The 16410-nt window shown below is 35.3% G+C and overlaps 1 protein-coding gene across 2 annotated transcripts in view; it reads right to left on the minus strand.

Moving 5' to 3' along the window:
- LOC131077984 (uncharacterized) overlaps positions 1-10407 on the minus strand; it is a 49263-nt gene extending 38856 nt beyond the window's left edge. Inside the window, exon 1 of one of the 2 annotated variants that reach the window (XM_058015594.2) lies at positions 10113-10407. In XM_058015594.2, the coding sequence (XP_057871577.2) occupies positions 10113-10227 (115 nt within the window). In that variant the 5' untranslated portion in view covers positions 10228-10407. The remainder of the gene's footprint in view (positions 1-10112) is intronic. The other variant, XM_058015593.2, reaches the window with a different exon arrangement.
- Positions 10408-16410: the final 6003 nt, after the last annotated feature.

Consider the following 16410-nt stretch of genomic DNA (forward strand, 5'->3'; position numbering starts at 1 on the left):
TTAATCAACCATTAAGGTGACAGGATCCAGCAATATCACCTCTGCATGCACTTCCTCCTGAATCAATAAATGAGGCAGAAAGGATGAAGAACTTAGCCCAACTCATGAGTTCATGGATTGATGAATCTTACAAGGTAGCCATTGAATTTGTAACAAGAATGATGAAGACAGTTTCATCGGGCTATCCAAGTCCTTGAGATCATTCATAATCTATTGATAACTGTGGATGCATTCACTCACACTAGAGACATTGTCATCCCGGTCTTGCAAGTAATAAGAAGGACGTCAAGGCAGATTTTAGCACAAGAGAAGATAATGGATGGAGGAACACATAACCTTCTGCAATGGTCAACTTTGCTCCAAATGAAGGAAGTTCTTTTCGAAGACATCAATACTAGATGCAGCCAAGCTGAAGGCACTATCCACCCTATATTCAAGACAAGGTGTTTGATGTATTATGTACAATCCTTGACAGAAGGATAGAGATCGAAACAGATGTAGATATTCAAGAATTGGAAGACAAGATCAAGATTATTTTTGGCAAAGAGGAGAACATGGTCACAAAAAAGCAACGAGATCAGATGTATGCTACTATGTTCTTGATCGAGAAGACAAAAGAGCTAGAGCCTGGATGGGAGATGACTCTTCTCGCAGCTTTTGATCAAGTCCCTCACTTGGAAGAATGAATGAAGAACCTGCATGAAATTCCCATTGCTGAGATTGAGGGGATTACATCCAGATTCATTGAATATGCCAGAAAAGAGCATAGAAAAGGGAACAAAATTCTAGATGAGAAGTTGTTGTAAGATGATGTGGCAACTTTATTCCCATTGGGATGTTTCCTCGTTATTTGTGCCAATTTCTATTGGCTATGGATTGATAATGTTTATCTAAATGGGGTCTCTTTGTAACAAACCCTAATTAGGGTTTAGGTGTCAAAATCTCAGCCTTTGATCTTCTTTAGATCCAGGCCGTTCATTGTATTTGAGAGTGCTATATATGCCCTCCCTCAATTCATTTTAAAGAGATAGAGTCAGAGAAAAGAGAAATAAGATTAAAATTGTTAGCAGCAAAGAAACAAGTAGTGAAGGGAGAAAGTTAAACAATTGTTGTTTTATTTTGCTATTAGAATTAGGTTGAAGGATGAATGTTGTGTTTGATCTTTGATAAAACTCATAGTCCAAACCTTTAGCTTCTTACTGATTGTAAGCACGCCTTGTGTGGTCAACTGGAGATATTAAGATTGTTTAAGAGTTCAAACATTATTGGAGATATTGATATGTATCTTAGTGATAGTCTCTATCCCATTGATGATTTGAAAATCATTAAATCCCCTTAGAAGATTGCACCAATTCCAGTAGAGTTGTAATCTTTTGGCAATACTGAAATTGGTAGAGTTTTATCAATTAGTATTAGGAGAATTCAGTTTCCTCATCGAAAAGTAGTTGCAAGAACAAGCTTTCCCAGAAAGTACGTAAGGCCCCTTGTAAAACAGCAAACACAACGACCACTAGTGCTTATCCACAAGTAGAGAACCTACATAACAGAACCTTGGAGTTTCTCCGATTGATCCTTCTACGATATCTTCAGCATTCGGGGGGCTTTATTCAAGAGAGGATAAGATACCTCTAGGTATTTTATTCTGTGTTTGATCATGTACAAAAGACACATCAACAAATATGTATGACATTCATACTTAATCCATAATACATGAATCAGTTGGAAAGAAATAGACTGCACTCAGATCAACATCACAGGCGAATCAAACTTAAAGATACCTTCAGAAAGCCACACCGAAATTGACTGATTGCTTATAACAACATCTTGGTATGATTACCAGTGGATTCCTTATGCAGATAGAAAACACATACAAATAGATTAATATACAGATATATACAGAAGTTCGATCTACACTCTGATCTAAATGAAAAAAGAATCAAAAGGGAGAATATTTTAGCAGAACAGAAAACAATAAAGGGACCGGCAAACTGTTTTCCCTTTAAGAAGATAAAGGAACCCTCTCTCTAACCCTCCCTTATCAATTGAGAATAGTAATATAAGGCAAGATTTAGGGAAATCCCGAAAGGGGACATTACAAGTGGTATCAGAGCATGATCTTGCCAGCCTGTAGGGTAAGGATAAATCAATTATGCATTCTAATCAATGAGAAGGGATATATTAACTCCATCCAAAATATGGCAACAACTAAATGACAATGGCAAGACAATATGAGAGATTGTTAAACATTCATGTATTGTGCGAAGAGGACAATCAAGCACATAATATATACACTAAATTAAGAGACAATATTATGGAGATCTAAGGTGAAGTATATGAAGAGTTGGTAACAGACTTTTGAGAAAAGATTGTGGATACTTTATGACAATCTTATGATCAGATTATGGAAGACTTTATAGCAGATTTGCGGAAGAGATTTATTGTGAATTATGGAATAATAATTGGCCCAAGAGATGGTTCTAGTCCTGATTGGACGCTCCTGCCTCTTGTGGATAAAGTGAATTAGCCCAAGAGATGGTTCTAGTCCTAGTTGGACGCTCTTGCCTCTTGTGGATAAAGTGAATTGGCCCAAGAGATGGTTTTGGTCCTCATTGGACGCTCCTGCCTCTTGTGATTAAAGTGAATTAGCCCAAGAGATGGTTCTAGTCTCGGTTGGACGCTCCTGCCTCTTGTGGATTGGTTACTCCGAGAGATGGTTCTGGTCCTAGTTGGACGCTCCTGCCTCTCGTGGGTAAAATGATAGATTGATTGGCCCAAGGGATGGATCTGGTCCTGGTTGGACGTTCCAACTTCTTGTGGACTAAGTAAACTATATCTACATGTGTATGCTTGTATCCAAATATATCCATGTGTCTACTTTGTGTATACTTCGTGTTTTCATGTGTATGCTCCGTGTTTTATGTGTATACTCCTTGTTGGGCATATCTACAACATGAATATTTATGATTACTGATTTCTATCATTGTAAATTGTATTATTTGTTGACCTAGAAAGATGAGTTTATTTAGGAAAAAAAATATTGCAATTAAGGTCTTACACATGTGTCATGCTTCTAATCCTCTTCCCAATGAATGAGGATCTATGTTTGTCTAAATTAAACAACCAAACACGGTTCTTACAATTACAATTGATGAGAGAGAACTTTTCTTAAGATTACAAATCTTCAGGGGTTGGTTAGGAACCCTTGCATCGGGAAAATTTAGTTAAATTGATCGTTGCTTGAGGACAAGCAATTTTGAGTGGGGAGGGCTGTAATGTCCCCACTTTAAAATACAATTTAATGGTAAATGATAATAGTAAAATTAAAATATAAAAGTATATAATTAAATTTTAATTAAGTTAATGAATGGTCAAAGACATGAAATGAAAAGTTGTGACTCCCTCAAACAGGTGATATAAAAGGGAGAAGAGGGATAATTTGGGAATCAGAGGTGCAGATCTAATTTAAATAAAAGTGCAGATCTGATTGTGAAAGGTTGTGTCCCTTTCAAAAAGGCAGAAATAATTAAGAGTTGCACTCTTTCAAAGGGTGCTGATGGTGAAAGGGTGTACCTCTTGCCAAAGGGCATACATGGTGAAGAGGTGTGACCCCTCCCTCACATTGAGAGATATAAAGAAAAGGAATCCAAGCATCTGAGGAGATCACCATCGATCAGATCAAATCAGAACTGTTATTAAGTTATGGGCAGTAACATCTTTGTTCTTTTGTTGGGGATGTGCTTAATATGTATGGTCAATATATGAAGCCTGATAATGTTCTTATGCAGAAATCAGTAGTACTATTAATATAGACTGCAATATGTATGACATTCATACTTAATCCATAATACATGAATCAGTTGGAAAGAATAGACTGCACTCAGAATTACATCAACATCACAGGCAGATCAAACTTAAAGATACCTTCAGAAAGCCACACCGAAATTGACTGATTGCTTATAACAGCATCTGGGTATGATTACCAGTGAATTCCTTATGCAGATAGAAAACACATACAAATAGATTAATATGCAGATATATACAGAAGTTCGATCTACACTCTGATCTAAATGAAAAAAGAATCATGAGGGAGAATATTTTAGCAGAACAGAAAACAATAAAGGGACCGGCAAACTGTTTTCCCTTTAAGAAGATAAAGGAACCCTCTCTCTAACCCTCCCTTATCAATTAAGAATAGTAATCTAAGGCAAGATTTAGGGAAATCCCAAAAGGGAACGTTACAGAGCCCATCATGAGTATGACTAGGTGTGTTGATATGGATCAACTATATTTAAGTTTATGATGGCATGGACTCTATGGTTGAAAATTATGGACCATAGTAGAACCCAAGGAGAACGATCCTGCAAAAGCATTTTTCAAAAGACAACAGAATATCATTCATGCCTGTTGGAAGGGGATGACCACACCCTTGCATGTCCTAGCATTTGCTTTGTCCCCAACAAATTGCAACACAAAGATACTTTCTTTGCCAAGGAGGGTTGCATCATATAGAGATAAAGAGGTTGTTGTTGGATGCAAGGCCACATTTGGAAGAATATTTTAAGATGTAGATATATAGTGTATTGTCTCGCATGAGTTTGGCCACTTTATTTCTTCAAGTAGTATTGATGTTTGCACTCTTCAATACAATTACAAGAAATGTGCTCATGAATGGTGGTATATATGACCAAGGTTATATTTACCTGCAGCCTCTCGCAATAACAATTCCATCTCAAGTATGGTTTTTATTATTTAACTTCCTTGTCTTTCACTGCTATATATTATAATTTATGTTTTAAATTTCCAAATTTTGTATTGATTTTGTTTGCAATTTCAACAAGTTGCAAGTTACTCTTCAGCTGAGCAAAATTGGAGTACATACTGCTTTATCCACTCAATGAAGAACAACCAATTGGCTACAAAAAAATTGAGTATTTGGTCTACATACACTCCAACTTGTGTCTCTTATCATATAGAACATCCAAATACAAGGGGAAACAAGGAATTGGGATCTGACACCTACGTGTGCCGACTTAATGCTCCCGATGCACAACTTGCCATATTCTTTTTAGATGAGACAAATTCTACATATGGTATGGCTAGCAGGAGTGGCACTATGGTTGATTGTGGTTCAAAGGAACCAAATACTGACTTCAATGCTCCAAATGAAGAGTAATATAAAGATTATTGATTGCAATTTTCACATTGTGTTGACATTTCGCAATTAATGAGTTTTGAATTTATGGGAATTCCATTTAGAAAATTATGAGGTATTTTGTTTTTTGGCAATTATGAGTATTACTATTTTTAAATAGCTTTAATATATATAATTATAATCATATTGAGTATTACTATTTTTCTGTATTTTTAACATATATACAAACCCAAATCCAAACCAGAAACTTAGTTGTGCATTCCACCCAAAATAGTTTTTGAAGGGGAAAGAAGTACCTCTTCTTACGAGGTAATTATAATTTTAGTACAACACAGGCCTTGAATATATCGATTTTTTCTTTGCAAACGGATATTCTTATGTGTACTACCAAAGATGGAGACAAGAATGGGGTGTCTCTAAGGAATAAAGAAACATGTAGGATCACGGTTGTCAGACTTAGACCAAAATATTTGAATATATCATTTGCTTAGCATAGGCATGATGACATCACCAGGCATATGCGTATTCTCTCTTTTTCAATTTTACTTCTTTGACTTTGCTTTAATCGTTGGAGAAAATTTTACGGTATCCAATTTGATTGCCCCATTGGTAAATTAGATCTCAACCCTAGTTCTTGAGTATTGTCAAAGCTAATTCCCTAGCCTCTAGATTTTAAGTAATCCGGTTAGCACACATTATTTTAAGGACAAGTTAGAATTACCCACATGATCTCAAAGTTCAATACAATATCAAGAATATCAACTAGGGCAATTTAGTTGGGACTTTGAATTTATCAATGACGAATTCTTTTTGTTGTGATATGTAGGAAAAGCGATCCTAGGCTAATAGGTGCATCAACCTAGAATCAATTCCTTTTCCATGCAAATCATTAGAAGAGGTGTGAATGAGTTTGACTTCAATCCTCAAGGGAGAGCCAAAATGTCCTGGATCCACACCTATTCTGTTATGCATTGATATGATAAAGATTTAGTTGACTGTGTGCAATGAACTAGGTTAAAGAATGCTAAGTTGAACAAGTATATTGGAATGTAGAAACTACAAAACAAAAATGCAGAAGAGAGGCAAATCTGGAAATGGAATGCTGAGAAGAATCTCTGACCAAAATCAAGGTCAAACTGGGCAGCACAGAGACACTAGGCACTGGAGTCCAGAGGCAGATGTTCGCAGATGCCAATGTTGGAAATAGGATCAAGAGGTCATTGTGCAGTTGTCCTCAAAACCTGGGGCAAAACTAGGAGGATACTAACACTCAACGCTAGCATCTGTCATCACCTGCTTTGTCCATCTGTATCACTATCACAACTGGAAACCCTCGGATCTGCACCTCCACACATGAAAGAGAAAAAAATGTTGTGCTATAGAAGAGCTTGCCTTAATCAAACCCCATGTTGGTGTTTCCACCTCCACAACAACAATAATGAACAATAACCATCGCATACCCCCTCAAGAGCAAAGGCATATAAACGATAATTATGATGAAATGACAATAATACCATAGATGTGAAGCCCTCGCTTGAATTTCACACCAAGTGTTGATAAAGTCCTGCAAATGTTAATGTCCAACATAACAACAACAATAATAAACAAAATTACTTCACTTGCAGATAACAGAATGATTGATAGTATCCTCAAACTCCTTAGCCCAATTGACTTTGATTGCTTTATCCTTAGAGTGCTTAGGTAGATTGGATTGCTAGGTAGATTAGGCTTTTCAAATGAGGAAGGGAGACACCTTTATATGTGACTTACACCTTTTTGTGAACAATTATCCAGGAGAGGCCAACAACAAGATTACAACCGTTAAGGTCCCAAAGCCGACATTCAAATATTTGAATTTGGAGCCAAATTTTTGGCTACACAAAGGGCTAGGTACTAGGGGGTGTGACCAATATTGCAAACGTGATCCCAAGATAAGCCCATTTACACAAACCAAGCACAACAACCAAAACGGGTGCTAAACATAGAGTGAAATAGTAAAAGGTATACAATTTGCGAACGTCATGGAATTATACTAGTCTTATGATGAAACTTTTTACACTGCCAGTGTTGTTGCATTGTGGCCAAAGATAGCATCGGACTCACATATAAAGCTCAACTTGTTGAAGAAATTAATATGTTTTAGATTTTATTTACATGGGGCATCGCTACATTGTTGAACACAAGATAGTCAAGTTGCAATTAGTGTTGTCTCAGGGAACTACTTTCCATAAAATCGCATACAAGAGACTATATGTTGTTTTCTCCAGCATACAGAGGACCATTTTCTGCAACATTCGAAAGGTTTGACTAAATTAATTAGCTGGAAAAGAAGAATAAATTCAATAAAACATTGATAATTCTAAATCAGGCATATGGTGTGAAAAGACGATGTGATAATTCTAATCAGAGCAGGAAACAAAAAGCTTTAGTATCAAAACCCTGACAAACTATGACTGCATATGTTTAATGTCAGCACCAACAACAACGGTCTCTTCTACTGATTGCTTGATGGTAACTGTCCTGGGACTTAAATTGTGATGTCCCCGTGGAACACTGGTTTATATATATTTGTCAATTAATTACATATATATCTGCTATACATGTTGCTTGTCTTAATCAGTAATGTTTAAGTATATATTCCTAAGAAAGAATATTGGATAGATATACTTGTTTAAAATCCCTCTTGTGGGAGAAGATCTGAGGAGTAAGAGATGGGTGACAAGTGCGCTCATAAGTAGGTCGTCCTAGGATGACCTTAGTGGCCCCTAGGACAAGAGGGTGCTTAAAGAGTCAAGGAACTCCCTTATGGCCTCCCACAATCCTGCAAGAGGGCATGTGTCTTTGGGAAAATGTGAATAGGTATACATGCTGTCTGAAATCCACCTTGCGATAGAGGCTTGAGGTGTACGAGGGGGATAGCAAGCGGGCTCGTAATTAGGCACGTACAGAGTCAAGTAACCCCCCTTACAACCTCCCCCCAACTCCACAAGATGACAACTATTTGTAGGGAGACAAAACATGGTTGGGGAAAGCATGTACAAGCCACTAAGCAAGCAAGAGGGCTCTGGCAGACATCCACTCTTGGGCTAGTGTAGAAATGGCTTCAGGCAAACACATCATGACTCTTCCTCCAGACCCTAACAAGCTTGTATAATATTATTGATAGCGTATGAATAAGATGTGGTTTGTCTAACCCTAATGATTGAACATATATATATATATATGTTGCTTATGTTATGATTGCAGGATTCAAATCCAAGATTGCATTATTAAAGAGATATTTACTAGGTAAGATGTAACCCTAACCCTAATTTGTGCAATTGTGAAGGGGACATTACATGAATAGAGAGAACTGGTAACTAGTAATTCAGTTATGCCAAAAAACTTCCATAATTTTTCTGCTCAAGCTGCTTAGCTCTTAAAAAGTTCAAATTGATAAACTAAGGTTTGCCAAGAGTGACACACAAGAAGGATCAACAGATAAATCAGATGATATATATGTTAGAGTGGATTTTGCAGATTCAAGACCATCGCTGCCAAAGATTTGAGTCTACAAAACCTTCTACCTAAAAGGCTAAAACTAATATCATTTTGTCAAATGAAATGCACTCAAATGGTAAAAGCATTGGAATTTTCCAAAATTCAAACTAACAGGAAACACCAATAAAATGGTAAAATTGGATAATGCTGGATAGAACACCATATTCAATTCACTAATTGTGAAGTACCCCAACTGATGAGGTTGTTTGCAACCCCAACTGGGGAGGCTGGTTGCAAGTTCCCTCAGACATAACATCTTTACAAATGTCACAAGGAAAACTTACCAATTAAAAAAAAAATGCAAGGTGCAAGTCCTAGATAAATTTGACAGAGATGATAACAACCCTCATCCATGACATCTAAGCTAAAGGTCACCTCGCAAGGATAATTCACCAATTTAAGCATAAATAACATAATTCATTGAAATTACACATCATTCATCTTCATGATACCCCACAATGTCTGATCTGAAATGTCTAGATTCTAAACTTAAATTCTTTATATGCGATTTCTCCTTAACCTGTTCTCCTAACATAAGTTTCTCCTAAAGCTATTCATCTGACATAATTTTGATCTATTCCAAAGCTATTCTCCCAGTATATTTTTTATTTTTCCTAAAACTACTCTCCCAACATAACATCAATTTCTCCTAAAGATATTTTCCTAATGCATTTTTTGTATTTGAGAGGTAAACAATCTCTCGGTCATCGAATCTAACCTGAAGGTCTCCCAGCAATGTGCACTCGGCAATTTAGGAATAAACAATATAACCCATCAAATGTTAGGGATTGTCGATGGTCCACAAAGCATCAGATTCCAAAAAACTCTTCTTGTGAAGCTATTCTCCTGACGTAAATTTGATTTCTCTTGAAGCTATTCTCGTAGCATAATTTCAATTGCTCCTAAAGTTACTCTCCTAATATTTTTTATTTGACAGAAAAGGCATCCTTCTGTGTGGCATCTAAACCGGAAGTCCCTCCACAATGCAAACTTACCAATATAAAAACAAACAATACAACTTGTCAAGAGTTAGGGACACTTGATGTATCACAAACTGCATTTCTTCTGAAGCTCTTCTACTGACTTTATTTTGATTTCTTCCAAAGCTATACTCTAAATTTTTGTAGTTATTTACCAACATTTTTTAAAACTTTAGTCATAACATCTAAGTCGAAGGTTTGCTAACAATGCAAATTTATCAATTCATATATAAATAATGTGATATATCAAAAGTTACGGATCCTCGATTGGCCATACTAGATTCCCAAAAAAAATAGGCCCTTTCTTCTGAAGCTATTCTCCTGACATAACTAATTTCTCCTAAAATAAACCTTAAAAAATTCAAAATTACAATATGAGAGAACAAAACAGATATAATCAATATTTTCATCAGTGCTGTGAAAAAAAATTAAATGATAACCTGGTCGACGAATGACAGAAATTCCCCGCAGTGCCTGTAAAGATTTTGACGGCTCTCCTTGCCAATTCCTGGTGCTAAGACGGGCAGACACGTAGCGTAGCCTGCTTACAATCATGGTCGGCAGATCACCGACTTAAGAACCTTCAAACCTCAACGCAGGGTTTTAGATCAGGGTTTTCTGATTTATCTTTTTGGCATGAAACAGATTATTTTTGTAAAAATATTTCATCGACAATAAAGATTTGAAGAGAAACAATGCTCGATATTGGACTGTGGTAAGTTGAGTATGCATTCAGACATAAGATGGAAAATAATAAATTTTAACTATTTCTAGGTAATCTTGTGAATTAAATAATCAATCAATATAAATAATTAATTTTAATTTTATGAGTTCAGTTGAAACGAAAAAAAATATCAATTATTTGATTAAGATATATTCAATAAAAAGAGAATTTCAAGTTTGTTTTTTCTATTTTTCATCAAATTATAATATATTATTTCAAAAAATCAATTGTATCATTTTCTTTTTGTTAGACATAAAAATGTTGGTTTTACATTTATTCAAACATTGATTCAAGATTCAGATTTCAACTCTATTAATATTTTTATTGCTTGAATGACATTGATAGTCTTTTGTCATTCCTGGGGACAAGCTAAGTTAATATAAAAATTAATTATGTTGTTAATGAAGTCCTCTTCTATGGAAAATTGATCAATGTACCAAATTTCTTGACAAAAAACTAAAGTGATTGCCTTGTCAACTAAGAATCACTTGACTGACATCATCCCTTAAAGAGTATGTCGTTTAAAGGAAAATATTTGGGAGTTTACTACTACTAATTTGATTCCCAATGGGGTTGCTTGTAGTTTGAGAATCATTGTAATATTGATGACAACATCTGAGGGTAGAGTATCCTCATAGATCTAAAAAAAAAATTGAAGTAGCTTTGGTGGAAGATTAAAACCAAAAGAGCAACAAATACAGATAGTATTATTGAAAAGGTATATAAAATGTTTTACATGGTCCTATAATGAATTGAAAGTTTACAGGGAGGATTTGCTCTAACATACCATTCAATTGGAGTTGTAGAAGTTGATGATCAACCACGGAGCCAAGAATCATTTGCAAGAAAAACACCTATCACACAAAAGAGATCGAGCAAAGATAATATGCTCTATAACAACTAGAGAATTTTGTATTATGCACAAAGAATGATTGAAGATACAATATTGGAGGTACAATTACAATGAATGAATGAATCCTTGTAAAGGATGAATGAAACCCTAGGTGATAATCTGAATGCTAAAATTAGGAGAACTTAAACAATGCAAGCTAGGAGCTAAATTAAGCTCAACTACATCCATAACTAATGTTAGAAAAGAAAACTCTAGATAATATAAAGCACCTAAGTTTAGCTTAAGTGAAAAAACAATTGAAGGACCTGATTAATAAATAATTAGATAATTGTCCTAAAATTACTCCAACACCCCCCCTTAAGATTTCAACTTGGGGATAAGCTAAAGAGCTAATGATGAATGAGTCCCAGCAATGAGATCTAATTAGGTACTCATGTACAAACCAATGCAATGCAATGAAACTCACACTAATGAGGTCTCTCCAAACGGATAAAAGGAGAAACCCCACATGGGAAAAACCCCTCCAAAAGCAAGAGATGCAATGAAATGAAAAAGGTACTACATGTGACTAAGATGAAGGACTCCAAGTGGCCCCCCGAGTACAAAATCGATCACAAAAGTACAATGAATATTCTCCCATAAGAGAGAGAAGAAGAGACGATGTATCCCCCCATAAGAGAGAAGCTCCAATGCCAAAGATGAAGGCTCGAGGACATATGCAGATGAAGATCCAAGAGCGGCAAACCACATGTCTCCCCTTAGGAAGAAACAAAACAAGTGTCCAAGGTTGAAACAACACCATGAAAGGAGATGGAAAGAATAGTCTCAAAATGTGTGCCATGGAAAACTACTCAAATATCTAACTATTTAAATCATGATATCCCAAACCAACTAAAGAAAATCCAAACTATTGTGAAGATACATGTTGAACAACCTCTGAAGGTATTAAAGATGGGATTGTAGGAATGCTCAAATTATCATCAAAGAGGAATGAAATATCCTAAATCATGTCCCCAATGTTTGGAGTGTGTGATGTATCAAATAACCCTGAAATATTTGGCAAGTACTCATCCCACTTTGCTAAAATTGGAAGGGAACAATCAAACCTGCTGAGTTGAACTGAACTATAAAGAAGCGAGAGGTGGAGGAGGATCAAAACAAGTCTGAGGAACCACTATAGATGACCGAAGCACACATAGGTTCAACTAACCAAACCTCTCCTCAAATTTCCAATTCACTCTCCATGCATGAGAGATAGGACCAATCAATGGAACTGCATGCTTAATGGGAGCAAAATGTGAGAAATCATATGATTGTGTTGTGTGATCAACACTGCCAATTGCAACAAGCTCTCTACTATGCAAATTTCTAATGAGCTTTGAATCAAGGTCGAACTCAATTGTCTTGCCTATCCCAGTATGAGTAATTTGGTAGATGGAAAGAAGGTTGGAAGATAGTGCAATGACATAAATAACATTATTGAACATGCCACCATCAACCTCATAGAACCACTCCCATTAAAACTTGTGTAGGTGCTATTACCCATCAATATATGTGGAAAAGGACGATGCTCAAAAGAAGAGAACATGCCCTCTAATGATGTCATATGATGTGAAGCTCTTGAATCAGGAAGCCATCTAGAGGACTAAGATTGTGTCAATGCAAAGAAGAACATGACCTTTCACCTTGTCTTCACCACGTGCCATAGATGAAGACCCATAATGTTCATTAATTGAAGTGGTGGAAGAGGATGCATTAGACGAAGGCGACTGAATATTATTCTTTTGAAGAAGTTCTTTCAACTCATCAATCTGGTTTGCATAACATTGATTTTCATCATGTGTAATAAGCACACTTAGGATTGTCCTTCCTGGATGAAGACCTCTTGGAAAAGGTGTAAGATTCATAATCATTTCCATGAGACTCTGAAGCTAGAGGCAACTAAGTAGATTGTATACCTTTATTCTTCTTCTTCTTTTTCTTCTTATATTTCCCTATAGATGTAGGAATCTAAGAAACCAAAGCTTGAGATTTTAAACCAGAAACTTAATCAAGCTATGATAGCTTGGCCTACTACTGTCTCAAGCACTCACAAAAAACCTCAAATGAAGGTATAATGAATGCAGTATCCAAAGCATCCATGGCATGGAATAGAATGATGAAGCAAAGAACTGAAATTGGCCTTAAAGCTTGGACAGAATCACGAAGATGCACTCCTTGTCAATCTTTTACTTGTCACAATCCTATAGCTGTGATCTAATGGATTTGAACTTCTCCAAAAAGTTCTCAATGGAAGGAAATGAATCAGGTGTCAATGATATCAAATATGTCTTAAGTTGAAGTGCACAAAACTCAATAATATTATGAAATTGGAGATTGTTTGAAACATGCAAGGAAATCAAACTAATAGCCTGGTCCATCTTGTCCCTATGTTGAATGATCGCATACTCACTAGTTAAGTTGGGTTGGGTTTGATCTAAACAAGACCGCAAACCCATAGATCGAAGCAATTTGATCATCATAGTCTTCCAACTATGATAGTTATAAGAAGTGAGTTTCTCAGTAGAAGGATCCACCAATGGGCTAGGGTTAGAGCAATATAAGAGAATGAAAGATGGTGATTCTACCCACCCCACCCCCCCCCCCCATCCCCCACAATAAGAAAAATGAGCCCTTTTGCACTTGTAGAAGCTGAGAAATCACAAAATTGAGTAATAATAAAAATTGAGATTACTGAGTACTTAGTAAATATTTTGGAAAAATTGACTGCAAATATGGATAGAGAACTCTAAGAACTTTTTGAAGATATGTGAAAGTAAAAAAAGGGAGTCCATTTGCTCAAGTTATGGCCTCGTAAATGAAAAACTGATGGTTGACTTTGAAGGCTTGGCATAAAAAATCAATGCCAAATTTGATCAAACCACTTCTAGAATCATATTGGTGTCGAAGTCAGCTTTTTTATGATATCTTGTTTGCCCAATTTTGACTCTATACAACAAAGTTATGGGCATAAAACCAACTGTTGCTTTTTATGGTTTTGAAGGCTTGAAGGATTCCCAAAAATGGAAAATTTTTGAAAATAGAAAGTTTTAAAAAATAGAAACTTTCCAAAAAAAAAAAATTCTAAATGTAGAAACTTGTTGAAAATAGAAACTTTCCAAAAACATAAAACTTTTTGAAAATGGAAACCTTCTATAATTTTTTGCAAAAAATTCCTTGATCTCCAGTTTTGACAAATTCACAATTGATTTTAGGGCTCTGCCTCTTGAGCAAATGATGACCTTTTTTTGCTTCAAAGTGCCTAGATTCTTCACCTACCCCTATATTTTTCCTTAATTTTCATGCCCTCAACCATTTTTACCCAATATTTCAACTGCTTAGTTTTTGACAAAATGATAGTCAATCTTAGGATTTTTTGATGTTGCAAACGTAATGGTAATATTTGTTTGAGTCCAAAGTGCACAAAAAATTCACCTCAAGTTGGGTCCCTCAAGCATGAAGACGAGAACTTGACAAAAAAGCTCTAATACCAAGTAGAAGTTGATGATCAACTACATGATCCAAGAATCATCTACAAGCAAATCACCTATCACACAAAAGAGATCAAGCAAAGATAATATGCTCTATAACAATCAAAGGATTATGTATTATGCACAAAGAATGATCGAATATACAATATTGGAGGTAAAATTACAATGAATTAATGAATCCTTATAAAGGATGAATGAAACCTTAGGTTCAAACCCTAATGCTAAAATTAGGAAAACTAAAGCAATGGAAAGTAGGAGCTAAATAAAGCTCAAATACATCTATAACTAATGTTAGAAAAGAAAAATCTAGATAATAAAAAGCATCTAACTTTAGCTTAATTGAAAAAGCGATTAAAGGACCTAATTAATAAATAATTAGATAATTATCCTAAAATTACTCCAATAAGAGTATGGTAAAAAATATTGGAGAATGACAAAATCTAAAGCACAAGTGGGCCTTCCACTAGTGAACAAAAATGAGCACAATATGATATCTATCATATACAAATGAGAGTGTGTAAATATACAATGAGATCTTTGTGTATATAGGCAAGGTATAGGAGGTAGGATGGTATGATTGAATAACTAACTACCCCTATAACGATACAACCACTTGTATGCTTGTATGATAAGTGTGTGAGCATGTATAAAATGTGCATGCAATAGGTGTCTCAATAGGTGAGTACATGTGTCTCAACCATATTAAGTGATACAAAAGGCAAAAAGTCTCCAAGTGGAAACTTGAGTAGTGTGAATAGGACTTCTCTTAATTAGGCTAAAGCTATCTAGATAGATAATGTCTATATTTACACCAATATCCCTCCTTAAGTGAAAATTAGAGAGTAATGTATGCATTTATATGATGAGTAACGGCTAATAGGCCATGTTAGGTACTCATAAATGGGGTGAAGAAAAAAACTAAGTAGGAAATAATAAGCCCTAGCCAAAAAAAATGACGCAATGAAAATGTACAAGTGAAGAAGATGGGAGATAGAAGGAGGACCCAATGTAAGGCCCACCCTTATGTGAACTTATTATAACTTATTCAAGAGCCCTTTTAGTAATGAATTGTGCGACCTATTTAGGTGTGCTGTATTTTGGATCATGTTGGTGACTATACGTGTATATAATTATTCTTTCTACTTTCTCTTTACCATGTTGAAAATGATATTTCCATTTTATAAATAATTGCATTAAATTATTAGTTATAGAATTATATTATACGATTAATGTACGAATAGTGTTGAAAATTTAAATGTTTAAGTCTTAGACTTATTAGATTCCTAAACTAGGCATTGATATTTGATGTGCTCTATTGTACTTTATTGAATAGACATTGAATTAGTAATTGAATATAATGCTTGGTAAATTGGAAATGGATAGAAAACGAAAGCATAAGGTGGGTAGAATTAGTGGATAGGAAAAGAGTTTGGATGTATTTTGATGTAACCAAATTACACCTAGACATTCACCATTAACAGATTCATAAGAAAAGAGACAGGACAAGAACAAGATCCGATGAACAGTTCTTCATTATTCTCTAACTACTCTACTGCTACAATGAAAGAAAAACACCCTTTTAACTACAATTTGAAAATTGCCATCTTTGGCAGCTTTTCACAAAATCAATT

The sequence above is a fragment of the Cryptomeria japonica genome, chromosome 5 (genome assembly GCF_030272615.1).
Source record: "Cryptomeria japonica chromosome 5, Sugi_1.0, whole genome shotgun sequence".
Lineage (NCBI taxonomy): Eukaryota > Viridiplantae > Streptophyta > Pinopsida > Cupressales > Cupressaceae > Cryptomeria > Cryptomeria japonica.